General features: G+C 44.5%; 1 protein-coding gene across 2 annotated transcripts in view; it reads left to right on the top strand.

Moving 5' to 3' along the window:
• ZNF800 (zinc finger protein 800) overlaps positions 1 to 26,592 on the top strand; it is a 103,757-nt gene that overhangs the window by 27,005 nt on the left and 50,160 nt on the right. The window contains exons 2-3 of one of the 2 annotated variants that reach the window (XM_069764918.1): positions 9,303 to 9,394; positions 9,531 to 9,630. In XM_069764918.1, coding sequence (XP_069621019.1) covers positions 9,344 to 9,394; positions 9,531 to 9,630 — 151 coding nt within the window. In that variant the 5' untranslated portion in view covers positions 9,303 to 9,343. The remainder of the gene's footprint in view (positions 1 to 9,302; positions 9,395 to 9,530; positions 9,631 to 26,592) is intronic. The other variant, XM_069764919.1, reaches the window with a different exon arrangement.

Below are 26,592 nucleotides of genomic sequence, written 5' to 3'. Positions count from 1 at the left end.
AAATTTTTTTTTTAAATCGTGATATTCTTACCTTCCGGCGTTCCCGCAGCCTTTCCACGGCCTTCCCTATGCTCGCTATGCTGCCTGCAGCTCTCGTTCCCAGTAATGCCTTGCAAAATGACCCGATAACGTAGCCCTGGAAGGCTGCGGGGACGCCGGAAGGTAAGAATTTCACGATTATTATTTTTTTTTTATTATTATTTTTAACATTATATCTTTTTTACTATTGATGCTGCATGGGCAGCATCAATAGTAAAAAGAGAGAGAATTTCCCTGAATTTCTTCCGCGCATGCTCAGTTTCAAAAGACGGCATCTGTCGCTGGATTCCTGCTTTTGACAGTCAGCGACGGATCCTGCCTTCATAGGCTTCCATTATAGCCAATGACAGGCAGCGCAGGATCCGTCGCTGAGCGATTTTCCGACGCACAGAAAAAACGTTCCTCTGTACGTTGTCCCCGCCTGATGGGCAGCAATTTTACGACGGATCCAGTGCACGACAGATGAAACGGAAGGCTATCCGTCACAATTTGTCGGTAATACAAGTCTGTGAGAAAAAATGTTTCTGCTGGATCCTTTTTATTTCACAAAACGACGCATTGTTACTGAAAAAGAAAGACGGAAGTGTGAAAGAGGCTTAAAATGTTTTGCGTATTGTAGGTGAAATACTTTTTGGCATTTGCACAGTAATGGCTTTCTTCTGGCGACTCGACCATGCAACCAATTTTTCTTCAAGTGCCTCCTTATTGTGCATCTTGAAACAGCCACACTGCTAGTTTTCAGACAGTCCAGTATTTCAGCTGATGTTATATGTGGGTTTTTCTTGTTCATCCCGAACAATTTTCCAGGCAGTTGTGGACTACATTTTTGTTGGTCTACGTGACCGTGGTTTTGTTTTTACAGAGCCCTTGATTTTCCATTTGTTAATCACAGTTTGAACGCTGCTGACTGACATTATCAAATCCTTTGATATCTTTTTGTACCACTTTCCTGTTTTTTTACAGTTCAACTACCTTTTCCTGTAGATCCGTTGACAATTCTTTTGCTTTCCCCATGACTCACAATCCAGAAATGTCAGTGGCTGGATGAAAGATGCAAGAGTCTGTCTAGATCCCAGAAAATTACTCAGCTTTTATGCACACACACTGATTACAAGAAACCAGGTCACAGGTGAAGATGTTACCCTTAGTAGCCATTCAAACCCATTTGTGTCAACTTCTGTGCATGTTATCAGGCCAAAATCACCAGGGTATGTGAACTTTTGGTCAGGGTAATTTGGATGTTTTGGGAACTTGTCATTATGATTTAAAAAGAGAAAACGCAGTAGTTTGACAATAAATGACTTCACCCAACCACTAATCATGAGTGGAGAAAAAGTTTTGGTGTTATCATTCATATTTTCTGAAAAAAGGCCAAGAAAGCAAAAATTCTGCCGAGGTATGTAAACTTTTGAGTACAATAGTATATACGCTGATAAACCATGTAAATATGATGTTTCCAGTTCACCACCTGACAGCACCATTGGAGGACGTCCTTCTTACCCTCAGTGGGACAGGAACAAGCGGTTAAAAGGACCCTCCTCACTCCACCCACCAGTGTTTTTCCTGTCCCACTGTGGATAGGAACGTCAAGCTTATTCTCCGACGGTGCTGTGCAGATGGTGGGGATCATGGGGCCCAGCCTTTCCCTTCCCTGCCGCAAGATATTTGCGGCTAATACCTGCGATGGGGGGGTCCCTCAGCCTCCCCAGTGTAGCGCTGCTCCTGGGGTCGGATCCGTTCCTCCATACTGGGGGCTCTCGGTCCGGGCGCCTGTTTGTTGGGGGGTGTATGCAGGGGCCATCTCCAACACGGCGGCCGATCCCAGCATGCGGACGCGTCCATTCCCGGCGAGCGCTCTCAGCGTGGCAGCCGCTGCTGGCTCCAGGAGCAGCGGCCGCGTCACTTCCGGTTGCGATGATCGCTGGACAGAGGGATGCCAACGACTGCCTCAGGTGAGGCCGTCCAGCACGGTCAGACCGCGTGGTGCAGTAAGGAGGGCAGGATCAACCAGGAAAAGAACAATATTAAAAGTGGGTATGTGGATTTATGTGCCGCCGGCCATCCTGATAAGGAGCACCCAGCTATTGTACCTCTATAATGGAGGAATCCGCCAGACCTGAGGGGGAGACCTCTTGTGAGGAAATCGTCTCCTCCTTGGGACTTGAATTTGGTCCTTAATGCACTGTGCAGATCCCCATATTTACTATCAGAGGACATGGACATAGCTGAAGCGATAGTCGATCTCTCTTTTAAAACAGCTTTTCTAGTGGCCAAGAGATTGGGGGAAATGCAGGCTCTATCCATACAGGATCCGTACCTCCGGATCTTTAACGACAGAATAGTCTTAAGACTTAATCCAGCCTTTCTCCCCAAGGTAGTCTCATCTACAAACATAAATCAAGAAGTATTTCTTCCCTCATTCTGCCAATACCCTAGAAACACGAAGGAAGGGGTCTATCATAACCTTGACGTTAGAGAGACAGTTCTGAAATACCTAGGGGTGACTGAAGGTTGGAGACGAGACACGAACCTGTTCATACAGTATGGGGGACCAAATAAAGGTTGTAAGGCAGCGAAGTCAACCATTGCTAGGTGGATTAAGACTACTGTAAACCTAACGTATACAACCCAGGGGAAGGATCCCCCAGATATCCCTAGAGCCCACTCGACCCGAGCTATTGCTACATCATGGGCAGAGAAAGGGGGAGCATCAGCAGAGCAGATCTGTAGGGCTGCGACTTGGACTAGTCTTTCTACTTTTGCCAGACACTATAAACTAGATGTCTCATCAGAGCAATTAGCGTTTGGTAGAAGAGTATTACATGCAGTAGTCCCACCCTAGGTTTCCATTCTTTGGTATTCCTCCAATGGTGCTGTCAGGTGGTGAACTGGAAAACTGTAATTAGACCTACCGGTAATTGTATTTCCAGGAATCCATCCTGACAGCACTACTAGTTCCCTCCCACTGCAAATTTGTATTAATAAACTAATGTGATGTAACATTGGTATAAATTTGTTGAATGAACTCTTTTTTGCATCCATCCAGATGTGGTACTTGGAAAATCACTGGTGGGTGGAGTGGGAAGGGTCCTTTTAACCGCTTGTTGTTACTGTCCCACTGAGGGTAAGAAAAACATCCTCCAACGGTGCTGTCAGGATGGATTCCTGGAAATACAATTACCAGTAGGTCGAATTACCGTTTTTACAGTTCCTTGGATGTTTGAGTTTCCTCCCAAGGCAGAGCACACTTACCACATATGCAATTTGAAGGTACATGGTAATAAGGTAAGTATCCAAAGGCTGGAATAGTACGAGAGGTTAGACTGTGTCACTATAGGAAAGGTAAATATGAAATTAGTTAAAAAGATGAGAAACAAAATTAAAGCCATTAAAATATCTGATAAGGTGGAGGCAGAGACTAATGCGGCCATAAAAGAATAGGTGGAGTTTGCTCTTTGATCAAATTATAAGGAGGCAAAACCTTGAGACTCATTTAGGCCATGGGGTGTCATTGTCACCAAGATGGTAATCCATCTGCACTCTTTTTGTGCAAGGAGATGTTTTATATCCCCTCCTCTGATTCTGCACTTAATGTGCTGAATGCCTCTTACTTTAAATGATTTAGGGTTGCATTGATGGAACATCTTGTAATGCCGAGGTATTGTTTTTAGGTAATCCTAGTCGGTTGCGGTTTCAGCAGCCATTATATTGCGTACATACTCTCGTGTGGTTTTTTAACTGGTGTAATATTAAGCTAATATACATTTTTAGGCAGCCACATACAGAGTAATAAATTACTAGTGATGAGCGAGTATACTCGTTGCTCGGGTTTTCCCGAGCACGCTCGGGTGGTCTCCCGAGTATTTGTGAGTGCTCAGAGATTTAGTTTTTGTTGATGCAGCTGCATGATTTACAGCTGCTTGCTAGCCTGCATACATGTGGGGTTTGCCTGGTTGCTAGGGAATCCCCACGTGTATTCAAGCTGTCTAACAGCCGCAAATCATGCAGCTGCGGTGACGAAAACAAAATCTCCGAGCACATCCAAATACTCGGAAGACACCTAAGCATGCTCGGGAAAACCTGAGTAACGAGTATACTCGCTCATCACTATAAATTACCTGTTTAGTTGTGCAGGTAATGTGTTGTCTAATGTAGATTTTTGTGCCATCCACTGTATCAAAGGAGGATGCCTGTTGAATGTTTTTGCAGGCCATGCAATTATCACAGGGGAAGCATCCATGAGTGGTCCACCTGAGTTGAATGGGTTTCTAATAGTTGGAACGTAGTGGCAGTGCACCAGGATGTCACCCAGGTTTCTTCTACTAGTTGTCATGAGTGTTTGTTGTAACATATGTTTAGACAAAGTGGGCTCAGTCTTTAATATGTTCCAATGCTGTTGAAGGCATTTCGTCATAGAGGACATGCACCATTATAGGTGGAAATAAAGCATATCTTAGGCCTCTTTCAGACGTCCAGATAATTCCGGTACCGGAGAAATCGGTATCGGAATTATCTGTGTCCGTGTGTCATTGTGCTCACGTAGCACATCAGTGTGGCACACGTGCGGCATCCGTGTGCCGCCTGAGGACAACACGGACCGTGCAGGGGAGACAGCGGTACACTAAGCGCTGTCCCCCCTGTGCGGTGCTGAAGTCGCATTCATCTCTTCTCCCCCGCAGGAGAGAAGAGATGAAAGATCATTTTTTCTTTTTTTTTTTGTTAAAAATAAAGTTTGCGTGTGACTCCCCCCTCCCATCCCCCGTGCGCCACCCGGCCCCTTGCATAGAAATACTCACCTAGCTCCCGTGATGTCTCGTCTCTCCTCTTAGCGCTGGCAGCTTCTCCTGTGTGAGCGGTCACGTGGGACCGCTAATTACAGTGAGGAATATGCGCATATTCCCCCACTGTAATGAGCGGGACCACGTGACCGCTCACACAGCATAGGCTGCAGCCGCTGAGAGGAGACGTCGCTGGAGCTGGGTGAGTATTTCCTGGCCAGCCGGGGGGCGCACAGGGGATGGGAGGCGGGAGGGAATGCATTAACTTTATTTTTTTAAGGGGAAGGAAAAAAAAAAGATGATTCATCCCTTCTTTCCAACAAATGCTGCTGGGAAGAAGGGATGAATTCTGGATTCAGCACCGCACGCAGGGGGAACAGCGCTTAACTGTAGCGCTGTCTCTCCTGCAGGCGGTACGTGCACACGGAGGAGAGTGCACACTGTTCTCCGTGTGCACGTGTGCGGCACATATTGCGGTACGTGCTGCCGGCGAAAAACGGACATGTCTCCGTGTTTTCAACAGCGACACACGGTCCGTGAAAACACGGAGTCATGTGCATAGACCCATTCTTTTGAATGGGTCTACGTGTGTCAGTGTCTCCGGTACGTGAGAAAACTGTCACTACACGTACCGGAGATACTGACGTCTGAAAGAGGCCTTATCCTGTGTTTTTTTTTTTTTATGTCATTGTTTTGTTTTTATTGATGGAGGGTGTAGTAGTGCTTCTCAACTGCTTGCTCTAGCTCTATTGTAACCTTGTCTAACACATCTGCTACTATAGGTCCTCATTTGGAATCTTTCTGTAAGATCAACTGCCTGTTTTTGAAATTTGTCCTCTGATGAGCAAATGCGTTGCATTCTTAAATACTGGCCAACTGGGATGGCCCTAATGGTTGCATATGGGTGGCAGAAGCCCGCATAGAGGAGGGAGTTGACTGAGGTTGACTTCCGAAAGACATCAGTTTGTAACTGTAGATGTTGATCAGTCTGAATTTTTGTGTTCAGGAAATCCACCTCAGTATCACTACATGTATAGGTCAACTTTGAATCTATTATTGTTCAAATCTCCCATAAAGTCCTGTAATTGATGTTGGGTCCCCTGCCACACAATGACCACATCATCTATGTAGCCTAGCTAGCACTGCATATGGTTGGCGGCCTGTTCGCCCTTCCCCCTGAATACCTCTCTCTCCCAGTACCCCAGAAAGAGGTTAGCGAATGAGGGTGCACAGGGCACACCCATGGCAGTTCCGCATTGTTGTAAATAAAAGATGTCTCGAAAAACAAAAATAATTAACCCCTTCATGACCTTGGGATTTTTCGTTTTTCCGTGTTCGTTTTTCACTCCTCTCCTTCCCAGAGCCATAACTTTTTTATTTTTCCGTCAATTTGGCCATGTGAGGGCTTATTTTTTGCTGGATGAGTTGTACTTTTGAACAACATCATTGGTTTTAGTATGTCGTGTACTAGAAAATGGGAAAAAAATTCCAAGTGCGGTGAAATTGCAAAAAAAGTGCAATCCCACACTTGTTTTTTGTTTGGCTTTTTTGCTAGGTTCACTAAATGCTAAAACTGACCTGCCATTATGATTCTCCAGGTCAGTACGAGTTCATAGACACCTAACATGACTAGGTTATTTTTTACCTAAGTGGTGAAAAAAAATTCCAAACTTTGCAAAAAAAAAAAAATTGTGCCATTTTCCGATACCCGTAGCGTCTCCATTTTTCATGATCTGGGGTCGGTTGAGGGCTTATTTTTTGCGTGCCGAGATTATGTTTTTAATGATAGCATTTTGGTGCAGATACGTTCTTTTGATCGCCTGTTATTGCATTTTAATGCAATGTCGCGGCGACCAAAAAATGTAATTCTGGCGTTTCGAATTTTTTTCTTGCTACGCTGTTTAGCGATCAGGTTAATGCTTTTTTTTTAGTTGATAGATCGGGCGATTCTGAGCATTTTTTTAACCTTTTTTTTTAACTTTTGCCATGCTTCAATAGCCTCCATGGGAGGCTAGAAGCAGGCACAGCACGATCGCCTCTGCTACATAGCAGCGATCTGCTGTTCGCTGCTATGTAGCTGAAAATCAGGTGTGCTGTGAGCGCCGACCACAGGGTGGCGCTCACAGCTGCCGGCGATCAGTAACCATAGAGGTCTCAAGGACCTCTATGGTTACAATTCTGAAGCATCGCCGACCCCCGATCATGTGACGGGGGTCGGCGATGACGTCATTTCCGGCCGCCCGGCCGGAAGCGGTAGTTAAATGCCGCTGTCTGTGTTTGACAGCGGCATTTAACTAGTTAATAGGCGCGGGCAGATCGCGATTCTGCTCGCGCCTATTACGGGCACATGTCAGCTGTTCAAAACAGCTGACATGTCCCGGGTTTGATGCGGGCTCACCGCCGGAGCCCGCATCAAAGCAGGGGATCTGACCTCGGACGTACTATCCTGTCCGAGGTCAGAAAGGGGTTAAGTACCGTATTTTTCGTCCTGTGTCCCCCACAATGATTGGCTCGGAGAAAAGGATTTTACGGTGAGTACACAAAAATCCCTGTATTTGCGGTAAGTGTATATCCCTCTAGGTAAATGTACCACAATCACATGGTTCATAAAGTTATACCCATAAAAGTATGCCAGGTAAAAGTATGCTAGGTAACAAAGGGTCAGTTAGTAATCGGGTTACCTTATGTAGCAGAGATGGGAGTGTAGTCCAGTGATTGATCTCTAGATAATCCCGGAGGAGAGAGGGGGTTTCACAGGAACGTTTGACAATTGTAGTTCAGGAAGTCTTCCTGAGAGCTGTCATGGCCGGTGACAGACACTCCTCTTGCATCTCTGGTAGGACCTTGCACAAGCGTGGAGCACTCGCGGCAGAGGACAAAAGCGCGCGGTGAGCATGCAGGACCTTGCATGACGTCAGAGATCATGTGGCCTGGCACGTGACCATGTACAGAGCTCTGTATGGACCAATTCCTATGCGTTTCGGAATACACGGATTCCTTCGTCAGGCTTTGTTACCTAGCCTACTGTTATGGGAAAAACATGATGAACCATATGATTGTGGTTCATTTACCTAAAGGGATATACACTTAGTGAAAATATATGGTTTTTTAATAGTTATTAAAATTTGCAAGATCAAATACAGTTTTATATGTTAAAGAATTGCAGTGTATCCATTAATATAGGATGTAATACTATGGATTCATATTGGATCTGATTTCTTTTTTCCCACCTTTCTTATTGAATAACATTGGTCTGAGTGTTGTCAATTTTTTTCTAGGACAGCACTTTGACTGAAAATATGGATGTGTGACATAGCTTCTTTGTGACAGAACATGAGACGTATACAACTGCATCTAGTTTGATTAGTAATCTTGCAGTAACATGTTACCTTTAAAATTGCCAAAAACATTGAAGCCTATTATTTCAGTAATTTCAAACTAAAACCCAATTGGATTTCAAGTGGTATATTACAGTTAGTGTTTGCACTCATGCAAGGTGTGTTTGCTGAGAATCCGCTTTCCAAATGTCACAGTGGCTTTTCACTGCATCATTAAAAATAAAAATTGCAAATGCTTTGCTTACTTGTGGTTTCTGCAAAACTGTGTGGCCATTAAAAGTAGGAAATGTAATTTCTAATGATCCAGTGGAAAGCAGCTGCAACATTTGGAGAGTGGCTTCTCGGATTTATGCTGTTATTAAATGGAATCTATTAGTAGGATCAACCAAAGCAGTCTATATGGGCATGTAAGGCTAGTTTCACACTAGCATTCGGAAGAGCTGTGGATGAAATCCTTCTTCCTCAGTTAGGCCCTGCCGACTGCCGCGCCTCTTCCTTCAGCTCCGCCTACGTCTGCATGCGTCCTGCGTACACTATCTTTAACATTGGATATATGCAGGCCATGCGGATGTATGCATATGCCCCTGCATGCGTATGCCCCTGCATGCGTCGTCTTGACGCTGCACTGACCTGCATTGAACGCAACATGTTGCGGTCAGCACAGGGTCAAAACGACGCATGCGGAGGCATCTGCATACATTCGCATGGCCTGCATACCCAATGTTAAAGATAGGGTATGCAGGACGCATGCAGACATAGGCGGAGCTGAAGTAAGAGGCGCGGCAGTGGGCGGGGCTTAACGGAGGAAGAATTATTTAATCCGCAGCCCTGCCGAATGCTAGTGTAAAAGTAGCCCAAGTCACAGGAAGGTGAAAAAATTGATACCTTTTATATCTGTGATCTGATGTTTTATTCCACATATCCATATGTATTCATATTCTGTTATCAACCTCTGGCCAATTTATATCCTGCAAATAAAGCTCCATAGGCAAAATACAGATAACATAAATTTGCTCATGTCTAGTCATCATGGTAAGAAACTTGTAATTTCTCTCCTTTCCTTTTATTACAACCCCGTGGAGCTTCACATGCCAATACTCCACCTCTGTTTCCTGGTGACTACATATATTATACTTTTCTTTTGCAGTCTGTCGCAGCAAGTATAATAATTCTGCCTTAAATAAAACCATGGAAAAAAATTACTTTTTACCTCGGAAGACACACTATTTGCGCAACAAGGTATCAATCGAATTTATCCTTGTTTACCTGCATCCTTGCATGTTACCACAAAGTGCATGTGTGTATTGGAGTTGTATATTGGTTTGTGCTGGTAAAATGGACTTTAAAATAATTACAATCTTGAATTTTTACACAGAGCAAAAATGACATGGAGATGGAAGAAACAAAGTCACCTACTCTAAAAAGGGACAAATGTTGCCAGACGGATCATCAACACCATTGCTGCTGTGACTCAGGTACACTGCTATAGTATTGAACTATGCACTAGTAAGGAAGACTTCCATAATAGAGTTTAAAGAAGCTGTTCCCTCTGAGACAACTCTCTATTGCAGTAGCTATAATAAAAAAAAAATATTCTAATATCTATTAATCTAATATAAAATATATCAAATATTTTATCTCTATCTAATCTCAAATTGTAAAACATCAAATTCTCTCTCATATTTCTGAAACAGGACAACCATACTAAAGCGCCTTTCTCACATCAGTATTTTGGTCATAGCTTTTGCGTCATCATTTGTAATCCAAAGCCAAGACAGAGGTGGACGTAGATCTGGGGATTTATTCTGACGGAATATAGGCTGACCTGGATGGACAAATGTCTTTTTTCGGTCTTGCTAACTATGTTTCTAGGAGCAGATATTTCATTTGTGTTTTCTCTGTTCTTATTCCACACCTACTTTTTACTTACAAGGAGGAGGAGCATGTAGCCTCCTCCTCCAATAGAAAAGCAGCTGTCACATGTGAGGTGTTTGAGTTTGAGGATGCTGATGTATTGGTCTGGTCACATGCTCCTCCACCAACATCTGTCATATAGACTGAGGTGCTATGTAGTTTGTGAGTAAGGCAACACTAACGCTTTAAAAGAAGTCTGTCAAGAGCCTTTGAGTCACATAACCAATCACAAGCTGGGTCAAATATTAATAGACAAGCACAACCACACCTTCCTGGCCACAAGTAGATGCTGCATCGTTAAAAAATTTACTTTAAAGAGGTTGTTCTCTACATTAACATTGATGACCTGTGTTTAGGATAGGTCATCAATGTCTAATTGGTGGGAGTACGACACCTGGCACCCAGTCTATAGGCTATCCTTGGTGCTGGCGTTGAGTGCTCGGCTATGGATCTGCTTGGTCTACGGATAGTGGTGGATGAGCACTACTCTGTTGCGGCCACTATTAGTACATGGAGCAGCTCCGTAACGAGCACTTCTGGTTGCCTCCGCAACCAAGAACAGCTGATCAGCGGGGATTTCACTTGTCGCACCCCCACTGATCAAACATTGATGACCTATCCAGCATAGGATAGGATAAGCTTGTAAGCTTGACATATGTAAGACTGCATGTGAGGACTCACAAGGGAAAAAACGGAAAGTGGACTCACTGGTTCGTGACGACGATCCCCTCACGGACGAGCTGACCAGGTGGACCGCCCCCTATGCAGGGAGAGTTAGGGGCAGGCCTGTGAGGGACTGTCACCACGGAAGCTGGGGAAGCAAGACGGAACAAACAAAAGAGGCACCAGACTAACGGGAGCCCGAGAGACACAGGACTGATGGGAGGACTGCAATGATACCGACTGAAGAGACTGGAGCAGCAGATACACAGAAACGCAGGAACTAGGAACGGCGAGAGAGTAGCAGGGACTCAGGACTATAAAGGAGCAGGACTGCGGTGATGCAGGACTGGCAAGACAGGGACGGCCGGAGGCCTACGGTGGTACAGGTCAGGCGAGAGGAGAGCAGGGCAGCAGAGACACAGGAACGGTGCTGGAAGAGGCAAGAAGAGAGCCAGAATCAAAGAGCATTAAGCACAGGGGAGAGGCCAAGAGCACTTGCTAAACACAAACGATCATCAGGCATAGAGGGACGGCAGGAAGCAGTATACAAACCGGCGCGAGGAACACTTCCGGGTAACAGTCCTCCTGGAAGATAGAGAAGACGAGAAAGAGCGCCCGACAGGAAGATCAGAAGTGCACGCACGCAGTGCTGAATCTGGTGTGCGCGCACGCCCGACGAGCATCAGAGGCCGGGAGCGAGCGCAGAGAGGAAGACGCCGCAGGAGATGAGGCGTGCCGGAACGCCGAAGACAGGTGAGTAAGAGTGTGCGGCAACGGCATAACAGTACCCCCGTCCTTACGTCCTCCTTACCCTTAAGGCTGGAAAGAAACCTAGCTAAAATTTGAGGAGCCTGAATGTTTTCCCGAGGCTCCCAGAACCTCTCCTCAGGCCCAAAACCCTTCCAGTCTACCAAGAACAAAGTTCTACCCCGATGCCTTTTCATGGCCAAAATATCCTTTATCTCAAAGATATCTGCAGAAACGGGACGGTGAAGACAATGTCGAGGCATGAAACTGATTGAAAACTACAGGTTTAAGGAGAGAAACATGAAAAGAGTTGGGAATACGAAGAGAGGCAGGTAACTTAAGTTTGTAAGAAACATTGATAATACGTGCCAAGACCTCGAAAGGACCAATGTAGCGAGGACCCAGTTTGTGCGAAGGAATTTTAAGGCGAATAAATTTAGATGAAAGCTAGACCATATCTCCAGGATGGAATACAGGAGAATAGAGACGCCTTTTAGCTGCATGTCTCTTCATCCTAAGCTGAGCTAGTTAGAGAGCAGACTTGGTCTCCTGCCAGACCCTGGAGAATTCCCTAGACAGAAGATCTGCCGCTGGCACAGAAGAGACAGGAGGAACCGGTAGAGGAAGCCCAGGATGTTGTCGATAAACGACAAAAAATGAAGACTTGGTAGAGGCTTCACTGATATGATTATTATAAGAAAATTCGGCCCATGGTAGTAAGTCGGACCAATCATTTTGATGAGCGTTGGAGAAATGCCGGAGATAAGTCACCAGAATTTGATTAGTACGCTCCACTTGGCCGTTGGATTGAGGATGATAGGCCGAAGAAAAGTCAAGCGAGATGTTCATCGACTTACAGAGAGATCTCCAGAATCGAGCGGTGAATTGGACTCCTCGATCAGAAACGATATGCTGTGGTAGACCATGAATGCGAAAAAAATGTTGAACAAAAATCTTCGCCAACACAGGAGCCGAAGGCAAATCTAAAAGAGAGGAATGAAATGAGCCATTTTAGAGAAACTGTCTACTACCACGAGGATGACGGTGCAACCAGAAGAACGAGGCAGATCAGTAATAAAATCTACTGCAATATGTTGCCACGGAGCAGTAGGCACAGAAAAAGGATGCAGAAGACCTGAAGGCAACCACCTAGGAACCTTGTTCTTAGCACAGGATGGACATGACTCGACAAAACTTCGGACATCCTTCAAAAGAGTCGGCCACCAGTAGTAGCGGGATATGAGATTGAAGGTTTTCTTGAAGCCGATATGGCCCGCCAGTTTGGAGGCATGTCCCCAAAGTAAAACACGTCTCTTGTCCTTCTCAGAAACAAAGGTCTTACCCGGAGGTAAAGAGGTCAGCGAGACAGGAGCAATCGTGATGACTCTGGTTGGGTCAATGATGTCCGTGGTCTCCTCAGCATCCACCGGCGAGAAGGATCTGGACAAGGCGTCAGCCTTGAAGTTTTTTTTCGCCAGGCAGAAAGGAGAGTTCAAAGTAAAATCGGGCGAAGAATAAAGCCCACCTGACTTGTCGGGGGTTCAGTCGGTGCGCAGAACGAATGTACGCCAAATTCTTATGATCTGTATCAAAATTACAAAGGGATGTAAAGCTCCCTCCAGCAGATTCCTCCAGTGCCAATTTGATGGCCAAAAGTTCTCCGTCACCAATGGAATAATTTCTTTTAGAAGACGAGAAGATCTTGGAGAAGAAGCCACAAAGCACAAGGCGACCAGAAGAGGACCTCTGAGAAAGCACAGCTCCAGCTGCGATAGCGGAGGCATCAACCTCCAGGAAGAAGGGCTTATTTGCTTCAGGGCTATGGAGTACAGGAGCCGAGGCAAAAGCTTCTTTGAGGGACAGGAAAGCCTCTTCGGCCTCTGCTGGCCAATGATGAGGGTTGACACCTTTTTTTTTGTCAGAGAAGAGATGGGAGCCGACAAGGAGGAAAAGTGAGGAATAAACTGCCTATAATAATTTGTGAATCCTAGAAAACGCTGGATTGCCTTCACTCCGAGTGGATGAGGCCAATTGAGTACGGCAGAAACTTTACCCGGATCCATACAAAGACCAGAATCGGAGGTGATGAAACTCAAGAACGGCAGAGACGACTGTTCAAAGACACATTTTTCAAGTTTTGCATACAACCGATTCTCTCAAACGAAGAAGAACTTGACGGACATCTCTTCGATGAGAAAGTAGATCCGGTGAAAACACAAGGATATCGTCCAAATATACCACAACGCAGGTGTAAAGTAGGTCCCGAAAAATGTCATTCACCAACTCTTGAAAGACTGCAGGAGCATTACATAAGCCAAAGGGCATCACCAAATACTCAATGGCCGTCACGGGTGTTAAACGCAGTCTTCCAATCGTCTCCCGAACGAATCCGGATCAAAATATAAAGCTCCTCTGAGATCCAGTTTAGCGAATATGCGTGCTCCTCGTAGACGATCGAAGAGTTCCGGAATGAGAGGAAGAGGATAGTTATTTTTGATCATGATGTTATTGAGGCCACGATAATCTATGCAGGGTCAAAGGGAACCATCCTTCTTAACAAAAAAAACCCCAGCCCCCGCAGGTGATGAAGATTTCCGAATAAAGCCTCTGGCCAAATTCTCTTGGACATATTCAGACATGGCTTGAGTCTCGGAGGGAGACGGAGGATATATACGACCTCTGGGAGGAGTAGAGCCAGGAACAAGATCAATCGGACAATCGTAAGGACGATGCGGTGGTAGAACCTCTGCTTCTTTTTTGTTGAAGACGTCCGAAAATGAATACTAAACCGAGGGCAGATTTGCTAGTTCAGGAACAGATGGAGAGGAACAAGTAGGCTTGACAGGAAGTAGGCGTCTATTCAGACAAGACTGTCCCCAGCTTAAAACGTCTCCAGTTTCGCCTGTCTAAGGTAGGTTCATGATTTCTTAACCAGGGAAGTCCGAAAAGAAACGGATGGGATAAAGACGGCAGAACATAAAAAGCCAACTTCTCATGATGAAGAGCTCCAATTTGAATCTCGACCTCCTCGGTGACTAAAGTAACGGACTCCTGCAAAGGCTGACCATCGACAGAAGCTATTTGCCTAGGAACCTCCAAGGATCTGACCGGAATCCCAAGCCTTTTAACGGTGGTACAGGTCATGCGAGACAGGGACGACAGGAATACTGGAGTACGGCGAGCAGGGCAGCAGAGACACAGGAACTGTGCTAGAAGAGGCAAGAAGAGAACCAGAGAGTCAAGGAGCATTAAGCACAGGAGAGAGGCCAAGAGCACTTGCTAAAAACAAACGATCATCAGACACAGAGGGGCGGCAGGAAGCTGCATACATACCGGCGCGAGGAACACTTCCAGGTAACAGTCCTCCAGAAAGATAGAGAGGACGAGAAGGAGCGCCCGACAGGAAGATCAGAAGTGCGCGCGAGCATTGCTGAATCTGGCGTGCGCACGCCCGACGAGCATCAGAGGCCGGGAGCAAGCGCAGAGAGGAAGATGCCGCAGGAGAGGAGGCATGCAGGAACGCCGAAGACAGGTGAGTATGAGTGGGCGGAGAAAACCGGCAGCGGCAGCGGCATCGGCATAACACTGCAAATGCATTGAGGGCAGGATAAAACTTTTTTTTTTCTTTTTCTGCCAATTAATCTGGATTAGGACTTTTTGTATGATCAGTTATATTCTTAATATAATAATTTTGGTGTATAGAATGTCTTTTAAGCATGCCATCATACATCCATTACTTAAAAAACCATCCCTCGATCAAAACTGTGCCGCTAATTATAGACCTGTCTCTAATCTTCCCTTCATCTCTAAACTCCTCGAACGCCTGGTCCACTCCCGTCTTACCCGCTATCTCTCAGATAACTCTCTTCTCGACCCTCTTCAATCTGGCTTCCGCTCTTTACACTCTACTGAAACTGCCCTCACTAAAGTCTCTAATGACCTACTAACAGCTAAATCTAATGGTCACTACTCCATGCTAATTCTCTTGGATCTCTCTGCAGCATTCGACACTGTGGATCATCAGCTCCTCCTCACTATGCTCCGCTCCATCGGCCTCAAGGACACCGTTCTCTCCTGGTTCTCCTCCTATCTCTCTGACCGATCCTTCACTGTATGTTTTGCTGGTTCCTCCTCCTCTCACCTTCCCCTTACTGTTGGGGTTCCTCAAGGATCAGTCCTAGGCCCCCTACTCTTCTCGTTGTATACTGCCCCTATTGGACAAACAATCAGTAGATTTTGTTTCCAGTACCATCTCTATGCTGACGACACCCAATTATACACTTCTGCTCCTGATATCACACCGACCTTTTTAGAAAACACCAGTGATTGTCTTACCGCTGTCTCTAACATCATGTCCTCCCTCTATCTGAAACTAAACCTGTCAAAAACTGAACTCCTCGTGTTCTCTCCCTCTACTAACCTACCTTTGCCTGACATTGCCATCTCCGTGTGCGGTTCCACCATTACTCCAAAGCAACATGCCCGCTGCCTTGGGGTCATCCTTGATTCTGACCTTTCATTCACCCCCCACATTCGATCACTGGCTCGCTCTTCTTACCTGCATCTCAAAAACATTTCTAGAATTCGCCCTTTTCTTACTTTCGACTCTGCAAAAACTCTGACTGTTTCACTTATTCATTCTCGTCTGGACTATTGTAACTCTCTACTAATCGGCCTCCCTCTTGCAAAACTCTCCCCGCTCCAATCTGTCCTGAATGCTGCAGCCAGGATCATATTCCTCACCAACCGTTACACCGATGCCTCTACCCTGTGCCAGTCATTACACTGGCTACCCATCCACTCCAGAATCCAGTACAAAACTACTACCCTCATCCACAAAGCACTCCATGGCTCAGCACCACCCTACATCTCCTCCCTGGTATCAGTCTACCACCCTACCCGTGCCCTCCGCTCCGCTAATGACCTCAGGTTAGCATCCTCAATAATCAGAACCTCCCACTCCCGTCTCCAAGACTTTACACGTGCTGCGCCGATTCTTTGGAATGCACTACCTAGGTTAATACGATTAATCCCCAATCCCCACAGTTTTAAGCGTGCCCTAAAAACTCATTTGTTCAGACTGGCCTACCGCCTCAATGCATTAACCGAACGATCCCTGTGTGGCCTATTTATAATAAAAAAAAAAAGGTTCCTCGCATCATGTTCTCATACACTTTATGCAGTATTAGCCCTTTGTGTCTGTACTGCTACATACTTAGGCAGTTAACTGGTTCATGCAGCTTTACACGAACACCTGAGCCTTACACTATAGCTGGTCCGAATAACTAAAGCAATTGTTACCATCCACCTCTCGTGTCTCCCCTTTTCCCCATAGTTTGTAAGCTTGCGAGCAGGGCCCTCACTCCTCCTGGTATCTGTTTTGAACTGTATTTCTGTTATGCTGTAATGTCTATTGTCTGTACAAGTCCCCTCTATAATTTGTAAAGCGCTGCGGAATATGTTGGCGCTATATAAATAAAAATTATTATTATTATTTTATTTTGGGGTGGATAAAAAGAAATTATGCTGTCGTATTTTTTATTTTCTTGTTTTTTCTTATGCTTTATTTACCATGTGGTTTAAACATGGTCGCTTTATTAAACAGGTCGTTACAACATGTCACGAAAACCACTCAATCATGACACTCGTGCCTCATATGCGACTATAAAGGTATACTTCATTTCCAACTCTGTTTTCACAGTAGGCCAACAATGAGCTAAACCCACTCTACAGATGGTCCCCACGTCCATGCCACACTTCAAACTGCCACCACTTGCTGTTTTACCAGGAGACGCCTGCACTGGTATTGTATTAGTACACGTGCTCACCCTGCTTACTCAAGGTCCTGAGAAATTCACTACTTGCACTCTGCCAACAAGGTAACACAACCAAGCTATTTTCTCTCTTCGAGATCATAGGTATAGTGGGGAAAAAAAGTATTTCGTCAGCCACCAATTGTCCAAGTTCTCCCACTTAAAAAGATGAGAGGCCTGTAATTGACATCAAAGGTAGACCACAACTATGAGAATCAAAATGAGAAAACAAATCCAGAAAATCACCTTGTCTGATTTGGTGAGATTTATTTTGCAAATTATGGTGGAAAATAAGTATTTGGTCACCTAAAAACATTCAAGATTTCTGGCTCACAGACCTGTAACTTCTTCTTTAAGAGGCTCCTCTGTTCTCCATTCATTACTTGTAGTAAAGGCACCTGTTTGAACTTGTTATCAATATAACTCCACTCCACACCACTGCGCATGCATGAACTCTGGCAGAATTTTATTGAAGACCAGGGGAATTCCACACTGCACACCTCGCCCACCAATGATGGTGGCTGTGGTGAGAAGCTTCAAAACCGAGGCAGGTCACTGAATAATTAGTGACCTGTAGAAACAGAAGACGACCCAAGCCTCCCAGGCTCACCCCAATGCGCAGAAGACGTCATCAGAAGAAAATTTAAAACCATGATTAAAAAAGAACCACTGACCAGATTGCTTTAACAAACCTATCAACTTAATCAGTGTAATAGTGCCATTATGGCCATACCTTTACTTTATAGTAGTAAATCCTGCTGAAAGGTTCTCTTTAAAGTGATTCACAAAAAAGAATGTAAAGTGGAAATAAATTAAAAACTTATTTTTTCTTTTTACTAAAATGTTTCTTTAGCCCCAAGTTTTTTATTTTCACAAGTGTAGCAGGAGAACATGGACCTCACAATTTTTTGTGCACTTTCTCCTAAATGTATTAATAGACCATAGACCATATGTGGTTGCAAATTACTGGGCACCTGACAGGACATTGGAGAAATGGAGCAACAAAATAAGGGGTTTATTTTCTACAGTGTATGCCGAAACCCTAGGGGTCATTCCATATCAAGTGATCTAAATATGAATATTTTTTTTTACCTGACGTCTTTAGATTTTTTATTTTTATGAAGTACAACTTTAGGTAATTACAAATTAAAAGTTTTGATTTTTTTTCTTCATTAGTTAATTTTTTACAGACTTCTAAATTTTTGAAAAAGCGCAAATTTTGGCCTGGTATGGCTTTACATTTTTTATCATATCTCGGGCTAGAATTAAGATAAAGAGGAGGGAGAGGCATCATTTTTTCTCAGAACGGTACCGGATTTCATTTGATATGTCACAAGACTGTTTCTTTATATTTTGTTTTGGATAAATCAAATTCAAAATTTTGATGTGCAATTGTGAAAAAAAAGTATGTTTTAAGTTTGTGAAAACATGCATGTGTGTTACTTGTGTTCTTGTTTATACAGTTAGGGCCAGAAATATTTGGACAGTGACACAAGTTTTGTTATTTTAGCTGTTTACAAAAACATGTTCAGAAATACAATTATATATATAATATGGGCTGAAAGTGCACACTCCCAGCTGCAATATGATAGTTTCCACATCCAAATCGGAGAAAGGGTTTAGGAATCATAGCTCTGTAATGCATAGCGTCCTCTTTTTCAAGGGACCAAAAGTAATTGGACAATGGACTCTAAGGGCTGCAATTAACTCTGAAGGCGTCTCCCTCGTTAACCTGTAATCAATGAAGTAGTTAAAAGGTCAGGGGTGGATTCCAAGTGTGTGGTTTTGCATTTGGAAGCTGTTGCTGTGAGCAGACAACATGCGGTCAAAGGAACTCTCAATTGAGGTGAAGCAGAACATCCTGAGGCTGAAAAAAAAAAGAAAAAATCCATCAGAGAGATAGCAGACATGCTTGGAGTAGCAAAATCAACAGTTGGGTACATTCTGAGAAAAAAGGAATTGACTGGTGAGCTTGGGAACTCAAAAAGGCCTGGGCGTCCACGGATGACAACAGTGGTGGATGATCGCCGCATACTTAATTTGATGAAGAAGAACCCGTTCACAACATCAACTGAAGTCCAGAACACTCTCAGTGAAGTAGGTGTATCTGTTTCTAAGTCAACAGTAAAGAGAAGACTCCATGACAGTAAATACAAAGGGTTCACATCTAGATGCAAACCATTCATCAATACCAAAAATAGACAGGCCAGAGTTAAATTTGCAGAAAAACACCTCAAGAAGCCAGCTCAGTTCTGGAAAAGTATTCTATGGACAGATGAGACAAAGATCAACCTGTACCAGAATGATGGGAAGAAAAAAGTTTGGAGAAGAAAGGGAACGGCACATGATCCAAGGCACACCACATCCTCTGTAAAACATGGTGGAGGCAACGTGATGGCATGGGCATGCATGGCTTTCAATGGCACTGGGTCACTTGTGTTTATTGATGACATAAGAGCAGACAAGAGTAGCCGGATGAATTCTGAAGTGTACCGGGATATACTTTCAGCCCAGATTCAGCCAAATGCTGCAAAGTTGATTGGACGGCGCTTCATAGTACAGATGGACAATGAACCCAAGCATACATCCAAAGCTACCCAGGAGTTCATGAGTGCCAAAAAGTGGAACATTCTGCAATGGCCAAGTCAATCTCCAGATCTAAACCCAATTGAGCATGCATTTCACTTGCTCAAATCCAGACTTAAGACGGAAAGACCCACAAACAAGCAAGACCTGAAGGCTGCGGCTGTAAAGGCCTGGCAAAGCATTAAGGAAGAAACCCAGCGTTTGGTGATGTCCATGGGTTCCAGACTTAAGGCAGTGATTGCCTCCAAAGGATTTGCAACAAAATATTGAAAATAAAAATATTTTGTTTGGGTTATGTTTATTTGTCCAATTACTTTTGACCTCCTAAAATGTGGAGTGTTTGTAAAGAAATGTGTACAATTCCTACATTTTCTATCAGATATTTTTGTTCAACCCTTCAAATTAAACGTTACAATCTGCACTTGAATTCTGTTGTAGAGGTTTCATTTCAAATCCAATGTGGTGGCATGCAGAGCCCAACTCGCGAAAATTGTGTCACTGTCCAAATATTTCTGGCCCTAACTGTATTTGTACAGGGATTCAACTTGGGACCTATCAAATTGTTTTTAAGCCTTGAATCATCTGATTTTATGTTTGTGTGAGTTTCTTCCTTTTTCTTTTCAAATTACAACTTATTGAATTCAACATTTATATGTAACAATAAAGAAACACAAAAAAACAAATACCGAAGTGCCAGAATAAATACATCTTTAATCATCATAACACAACTTGTTCAGCATTTTCAACCTGAATGCATTGAAAAGAACAAAAGAAAAAAGGTGATCATATCCTCAAGTGTGATTTTCTAAATAGTCTCTTCCTAATTATATGTTAAAAACCAGATTAAAAGAACCAATATTTTACCACCTATTTATACATGTAACAATGTTTTTTCTATCATATCACTAAACATGTCATTTATGAAGTGTTTAAGAAGAGTAGTCCAGTAGTTAAATCCTCGTTCTATAAAATATTAACCAAACAATTAATAGTACGTTTTTAAACTGGCCTTTTATCATCAGTTTGGGTGAAATGTAATCTTTTCCATAAGCGCTTACTAGCAATGGCCATTTCCTTTTGTGTCAGAGTATGTACGGTCTGTCATGGTGTTTGGCTCCACCTGAGTTAATATCTGATTTTTGTTCAAAATGTCTGGTTTTCTTGGATACACAAAGGATGGCGCTGGACCATAAGGTGAAAAAAAGTCAATTCTAAGTCTTCATTTTCACAATCTTTGGAGAGTACAGTAGCCGCCACCAGCGCCAATCATTCACAGGTCACATCACCAGTTATGTCATCCATTGCCAATCCTGTGCCGCCTTCTACCACTTCAAGGACTTCACTGTCTTTGCTGAATGACAAAATCCTTGTTTTTCTTAATGTTTCACCGCATGGAATGACAGTCTGGTAGTGCTGAGTACATTTGATGGGTTCTGCTTCCTGTAACCGATGTTTTCACAAACTCTCCTCTTCTTCGTAGTCCTGGTTTGTACAATACATGAACTGAATGTGGAGAATATTTTTCTCCCTCCATTTGAGAAGTTGCATGGGTGTTAAGACTTAGTCTGAATATGGCCTCTGGTGGCTCGAGCTGCTGGCCTGTTATCCGCTCTGCATTCACTGTCTACCCCTGCTCATTCTCAGGTTGAGCTTTCTCCTCTGTCCTCTCCTGCTTCTAAGCTGTAACATAATAAAATACAGTAATATCTAAAAATCATAGATTAGTTGGTAAATATAGACCCCACACTATTAGACCACAGGCTGAACAGATCTGAAATCAAGATTTTCGAACTGACACTAATATTTTTATTTTTTAAAATATGATCCCATCATGATCCCAGCTTGTATTTTGATACAAATGTGGCTAGGAGCATAGCAGACACATGTGCAGTTTTTGAAATTTGTAAATTTAAACGTTTTTTTTCGGAAATGCGTTTTAAAGTTTTGCGTTTACGTTCGCATGGGTAAAATATTATCAAAGATACTCTTGTGACATATCTGGTGAAAGACTGTAAAGTTCTGAGTAGAATGGTGTTTATTTTGTTTATCTATTTTTCTAGCCTGAGTTATGGGGAGAAATATAAAAAGACAGGCAACTCCGAAATTCGCACTTTTTCCGAACTTTGAAAATCAAGAAAATCAATAATAAAAAAAAATCTAGAATTTTTTTTCTTCACATTTTGCATTCTCTGACACTATTACCAAATAACAAAATCTCAAAAGAATTAAAAATATAGAGGTAAGTAAAAATCATTGGTTCACTTGACATGTTATGACCCTAGAAGAAGCTACTGTTGATACACACTGCAGGGCTTGAAGTGTTGTATTTACAGAGCCTATGAGGTACAAATACAACAGAACCCCCCTCACCCCACAAAGGGCCCTTTTTGGTAACTATACTTCTCGAATTCATTTAGTACATTTTGAACTCACAGGTAATTCATGGAGTCGTATAACATTGGGCTTTGGAAATGAAAAATTGCATGTTTTCCACAAAAATTTTGCTTTACTCTCAAGACTTTAATTTTCAAAATGGCTAATAGGAGATAACAGACCACATAATTGGTTACACAATTTCTCCTGAGTATGTCAATGCTAATATGTGGTCAGAAACTACTGTTTTCAGTCACCCATGAAGGCACCACGAGAACGGGGATCTACCCTTCAAAGACAAGAAACCTTCAAGATAAAAAGGGCGGCTCTTTTTCCACATCAGTTGATTTTCTCTCCTTGGTTGGAAACCCACAGTTAAAGAAATCGTCGGTAAAGCATAAGAAGAGGATGTCTGGGACGTGGGGTGCCCTCCCTGAGCGAGCGTGAGTGACGCCTTTTAGCCACACTGCCCGGGAGCTCATCGGTGCTTTGCGTGAATATATGAAGAGGATGCCTGGGGCGATCGGGGTTTTTCAGACATGGGTCTGCTGTGGAAGCCGGCAGGTGCCGATAGCACCACGGAGGTCCCGGAGGGTGCCCTCATGAGCAGATGTGTGCTGGGCACTAGCGCTGTGGTGCCTCCAGCCACGCTTCTCCCAGACTACTTGGCGTGCCAGGGAAAGAGAAGCCAGTCCGGAGAAACTCCTCACCTGTCAGCAACTGCAGGATTGGAGCGTCTTAATTGGGCCACTAGGTTGCCTCTAAGGGGGAACATCTGGAGACTGGCCAGGCCTGAACAGCAGGGCATGGACCGGAAATGTGCATACCGGAAGTCGCATCTAGATGACGTGCCGTGATTGACAGCTTCCGGGGAAAGTGGCAGCACCACGAGATCCTTGAAGGTCTGGCTGGACAACTTGGAGGACCTGTTAGAGCAGCAAGTACCGAGGGAGAACATCCTGCTGTCGATTCCAATTGTCAAAGAAGCAGCAGGATTCTTAGCAGATGCCTCGGCAGACTGTGCGAGATTGGCGGTCAGATCGGCCACGCTGTCCAATGCAGGGCTCAGGGCGGTCTGGCTAAAATGTTGGCCAGGGGACATGCAGGCAAAGATAAAGCTTTCTTCTCTCCCCTGTGAAGGGATATTCCATTTCCGACCAGCAGCCCTCAACAAGATTCTTGAGAAAGCAGGGGATAGGAAGAAAGATTTCCCTAAAGCACCCTTTCCATCACCTTTTTCAGCGGTCCTTTCGAAAGGGTCGCTATTCCCGCAAACGCTCAGGGACCTGGACAAACCGGAAAGGCGGCGTAAAGGGGGGGAGGTAGAGGTTTCTTCTTCAGAAATCTTCAGAAAATCCTCCCGGGAGACCAAAAAGCCCCCCCCAATCATTCGTTTTCCCAGGTAGGAGAGTCTCTTCCTCCCGGCCTGGGAAAAAATTTCTTCCAGTGCCTCGATCCTACACATCATAGGCTCAGGCCTAAAATAAGGATTCCACACTCCACCTCAAGAGAGAGATATGGAAGTTTAGAATGCAGAGTCGTGAAAATAAAAAAAAAATTTTCAACAAAAAAGATTTTGTAGCCCTCAAGTTTTTATTTTCACAAGGGTAATAGGAGAAATTGGACTCCAAAAGTTGTTGTCCAATTTATGCCGAGTACGCTGATGCCCCATATGTGGGGGTAACTGTTATGGCTGGCAATCAGGCAACACAGCGTGCAGTAATCAGCGCACATACAGAGATCTGGCAATAACCAAAAACAATAGGACGAGCTCTGAGACGTGGAATCTCTGTAGACTGCAGTACCTGATCTATCCTCACACAACTATAAAGCAGCAGTGGATTGCGCCTAACAACTACCTATGCAACTCGGCACTGCCTGAGGAGCTGACTAGCCTGAAGATAGAAATACAAGCCTGACTTACCTCAGAGAAATACCCCAAAGGAATAGGCAGCCCCCCACATATAATGACTGTTAGCAAGATGAAAAGACAAACGTAGGAATGAAATAGATTCAGCAAAGTGAGGCCCGATATTCTAGACAGAGCGAGGATAGCAAAGAGAACTATGCAGTCTACAAAAAACCCTAAAACGAAAACCACGCAAAGGGGCAAAAAGACCCACCGTGCCGAACTAACAGCACGGCGGTGCACCCCTCTGCTTCTCAGAGCTTCCAGCAAAAGACAATAGCAAGCTGGACAGAAAAAAACAGAAAACAAACTAGAAGCACTTATCTAGCAGAGCAGCAGGCCCAAGGAAAGATGCAGTAGCTCAGATCCAACACTGGAACATTGACAAGGAGCAAGGAAGACAGACTCAGGTGGAGCTAAATAGCAAGGCAGCCAACGAGCTCACCAAAACACCTGAGGGAGGAAGCCCAGAGACTGCAATACCACTTGTGACCACAGAAGTGAACTCAGCCACAGAATTCACAACAGTACCCCCCCCTTGAGGAGGGGTCACCGAACCCTCACCAGAACCCCCAGGCCGACCAGGATGAGCCACATGAAAGGCACGAACAAGATCTGGGGCATGGACATCAGAGGCAAAAACCCAGGAATTATCTTCCTGAGCATAACCCTTCCATTTGACCAGATACTGGAGTTTCCGTCTAGAGACACGAGAATCCAAAATCTTCTCCACAATATACTCCAATTCCCCCTCCACCAAAACAGGGGCAGGAGGCTCCACAGATGGAACCATAGGTGCCACGTATCTCCTCAACAACGACCTATGGAATACATTATGTATGGAAAAGGAGTCTGGGAGGGTCAGACGAAAAGACACCGGATTGAGAATCTCAGAAATCCTATACGGACCAATAAAACGAGGTTTAAATTTAGGAGAGGAAACCTTCATAGGAATATGACGAGAAGATAACCAAACCAAATCCCCAACACGAAGTCGGGGTCCCACACGGCGTCTGCGATTAGCGAAAAGCTGAGCCTTCTCCTGGGACAAGGTCAAATTGTCCACTACCTGAGTCCAGATCTGCTGCAACCTGTCCACCACAGAATCCACACCAGGACAGTCCGAAGACTCAACCTGTCCTGAAGAGAAACGAGGATGGAACCCAGAATTGCAGAAAAATGGAGAGATCAAGGTAGCCGAGCTGGCCCGATTATTAAGGGCGAACTCAGCCAACGGCAAAAATGACACCCAATCATCCTGGTCAGCGGAAACAAAACATCTCAGATATGTTTCCAAGGTCTGATTGGTTCGTTCGGTCTGGCCATTAGTCTGAGGATGGAAGGCCGAGGAGAAAGATAGGTCAATGCCCATCCTACCACAAAAGGCTCGCCAGAACCTCAAGACAAACTGGGAACCTCTGTCAGAAACAATATTCTCAGGAATGCCATGTAAACGAACCACATGCTGGAAGAACAAAGGCACCAAATCAGAGGAGGAAGGCAATTTAACCAAGGGCACCAGATGGACCATTTTAGAAAAGCGATCACAGACCACCCAAATGACCGACATTTTTTGAGAAACGGGAAGGTCAGAAATGAAATCCATCGAAATATGTGTCCAAGGCCTCTTCGGGACCGGCAAGGGCAAAAGCAACCCACTGGCACGTGAACAGCAGGGCTTAGCCCTAGCACAAATTCCACAGGACTGCACAAAAGCACGCACATCCCGTGACAGAGATGGCCACCAGAAGGATCTAGCAACCAACTCCCTGGTACCAAAGATTCCTGGATGACCGGCCAGCACCGAACAATGAAGTTCAGAGATAACTTTACTAGTCCACCTATCAGGGACGAACAGTTTCTCGGCCGGACAACGATCAGGTTTATTAGCCTGAAATTTCTGCAACACTCTCCGCAAATCAGGGGAGATGGCAGACACAATGACTCCTTCCTTGAGGATACTCGCCGTCTCAGATAACCCCGGAGAGTCGGGCACAAAACTCCTAGACAGAGCATCCGCCTTCACATTTTTAGAGCCCGGAAGGTATGAAATCACAAAATCAAAATGAGCAAAAAATAACGACCAACGGGCCTGTCTAGGATTCAAGCGCTTGGCAGACTCGAGATAAGTCAAGTTCTTATGATCAGTCAATACCACCACGCGATGCTTAGCACCCTCAAGCCAATGACGCCACTCCTCGAATGCCCACTTCATGGCCAGCAACTCTCGGTTGCCCACATCATAATTACGCTCAGCAGCAGAAAATTTCCTGGAAAAGAAAGCACATGGTTTGAACACTGAGCAACCAGAACCTCTCTGTGACAATACCGCCCCTGCACCAATCTCAGAAGCATCAACCTCGACCTGGAACGGAAGAGAAACATCAGGTTGACACAACACAGGGGCACAGCAAAAACGACGCTTCAACTCC

This window comes from Ranitomeya imitator, chromosome 4 (genome assembly GCF_032444005.1).
Source record: "Ranitomeya imitator isolate aRanImi1 chromosome 4, aRanImi1.pri, whole genome shotgun sequence".
NCBI classification, from domain to species: Eukaryota; Metazoa; Chordata; class Amphibia; order Anura; family Dendrobatidae; genus Ranitomeya; species Ranitomeya imitator.
The sequence above is the reverse complement of the archived record's forward strand: the minus strand, read 5'-3'. Positions and strand labels throughout refer to the sequence as shown.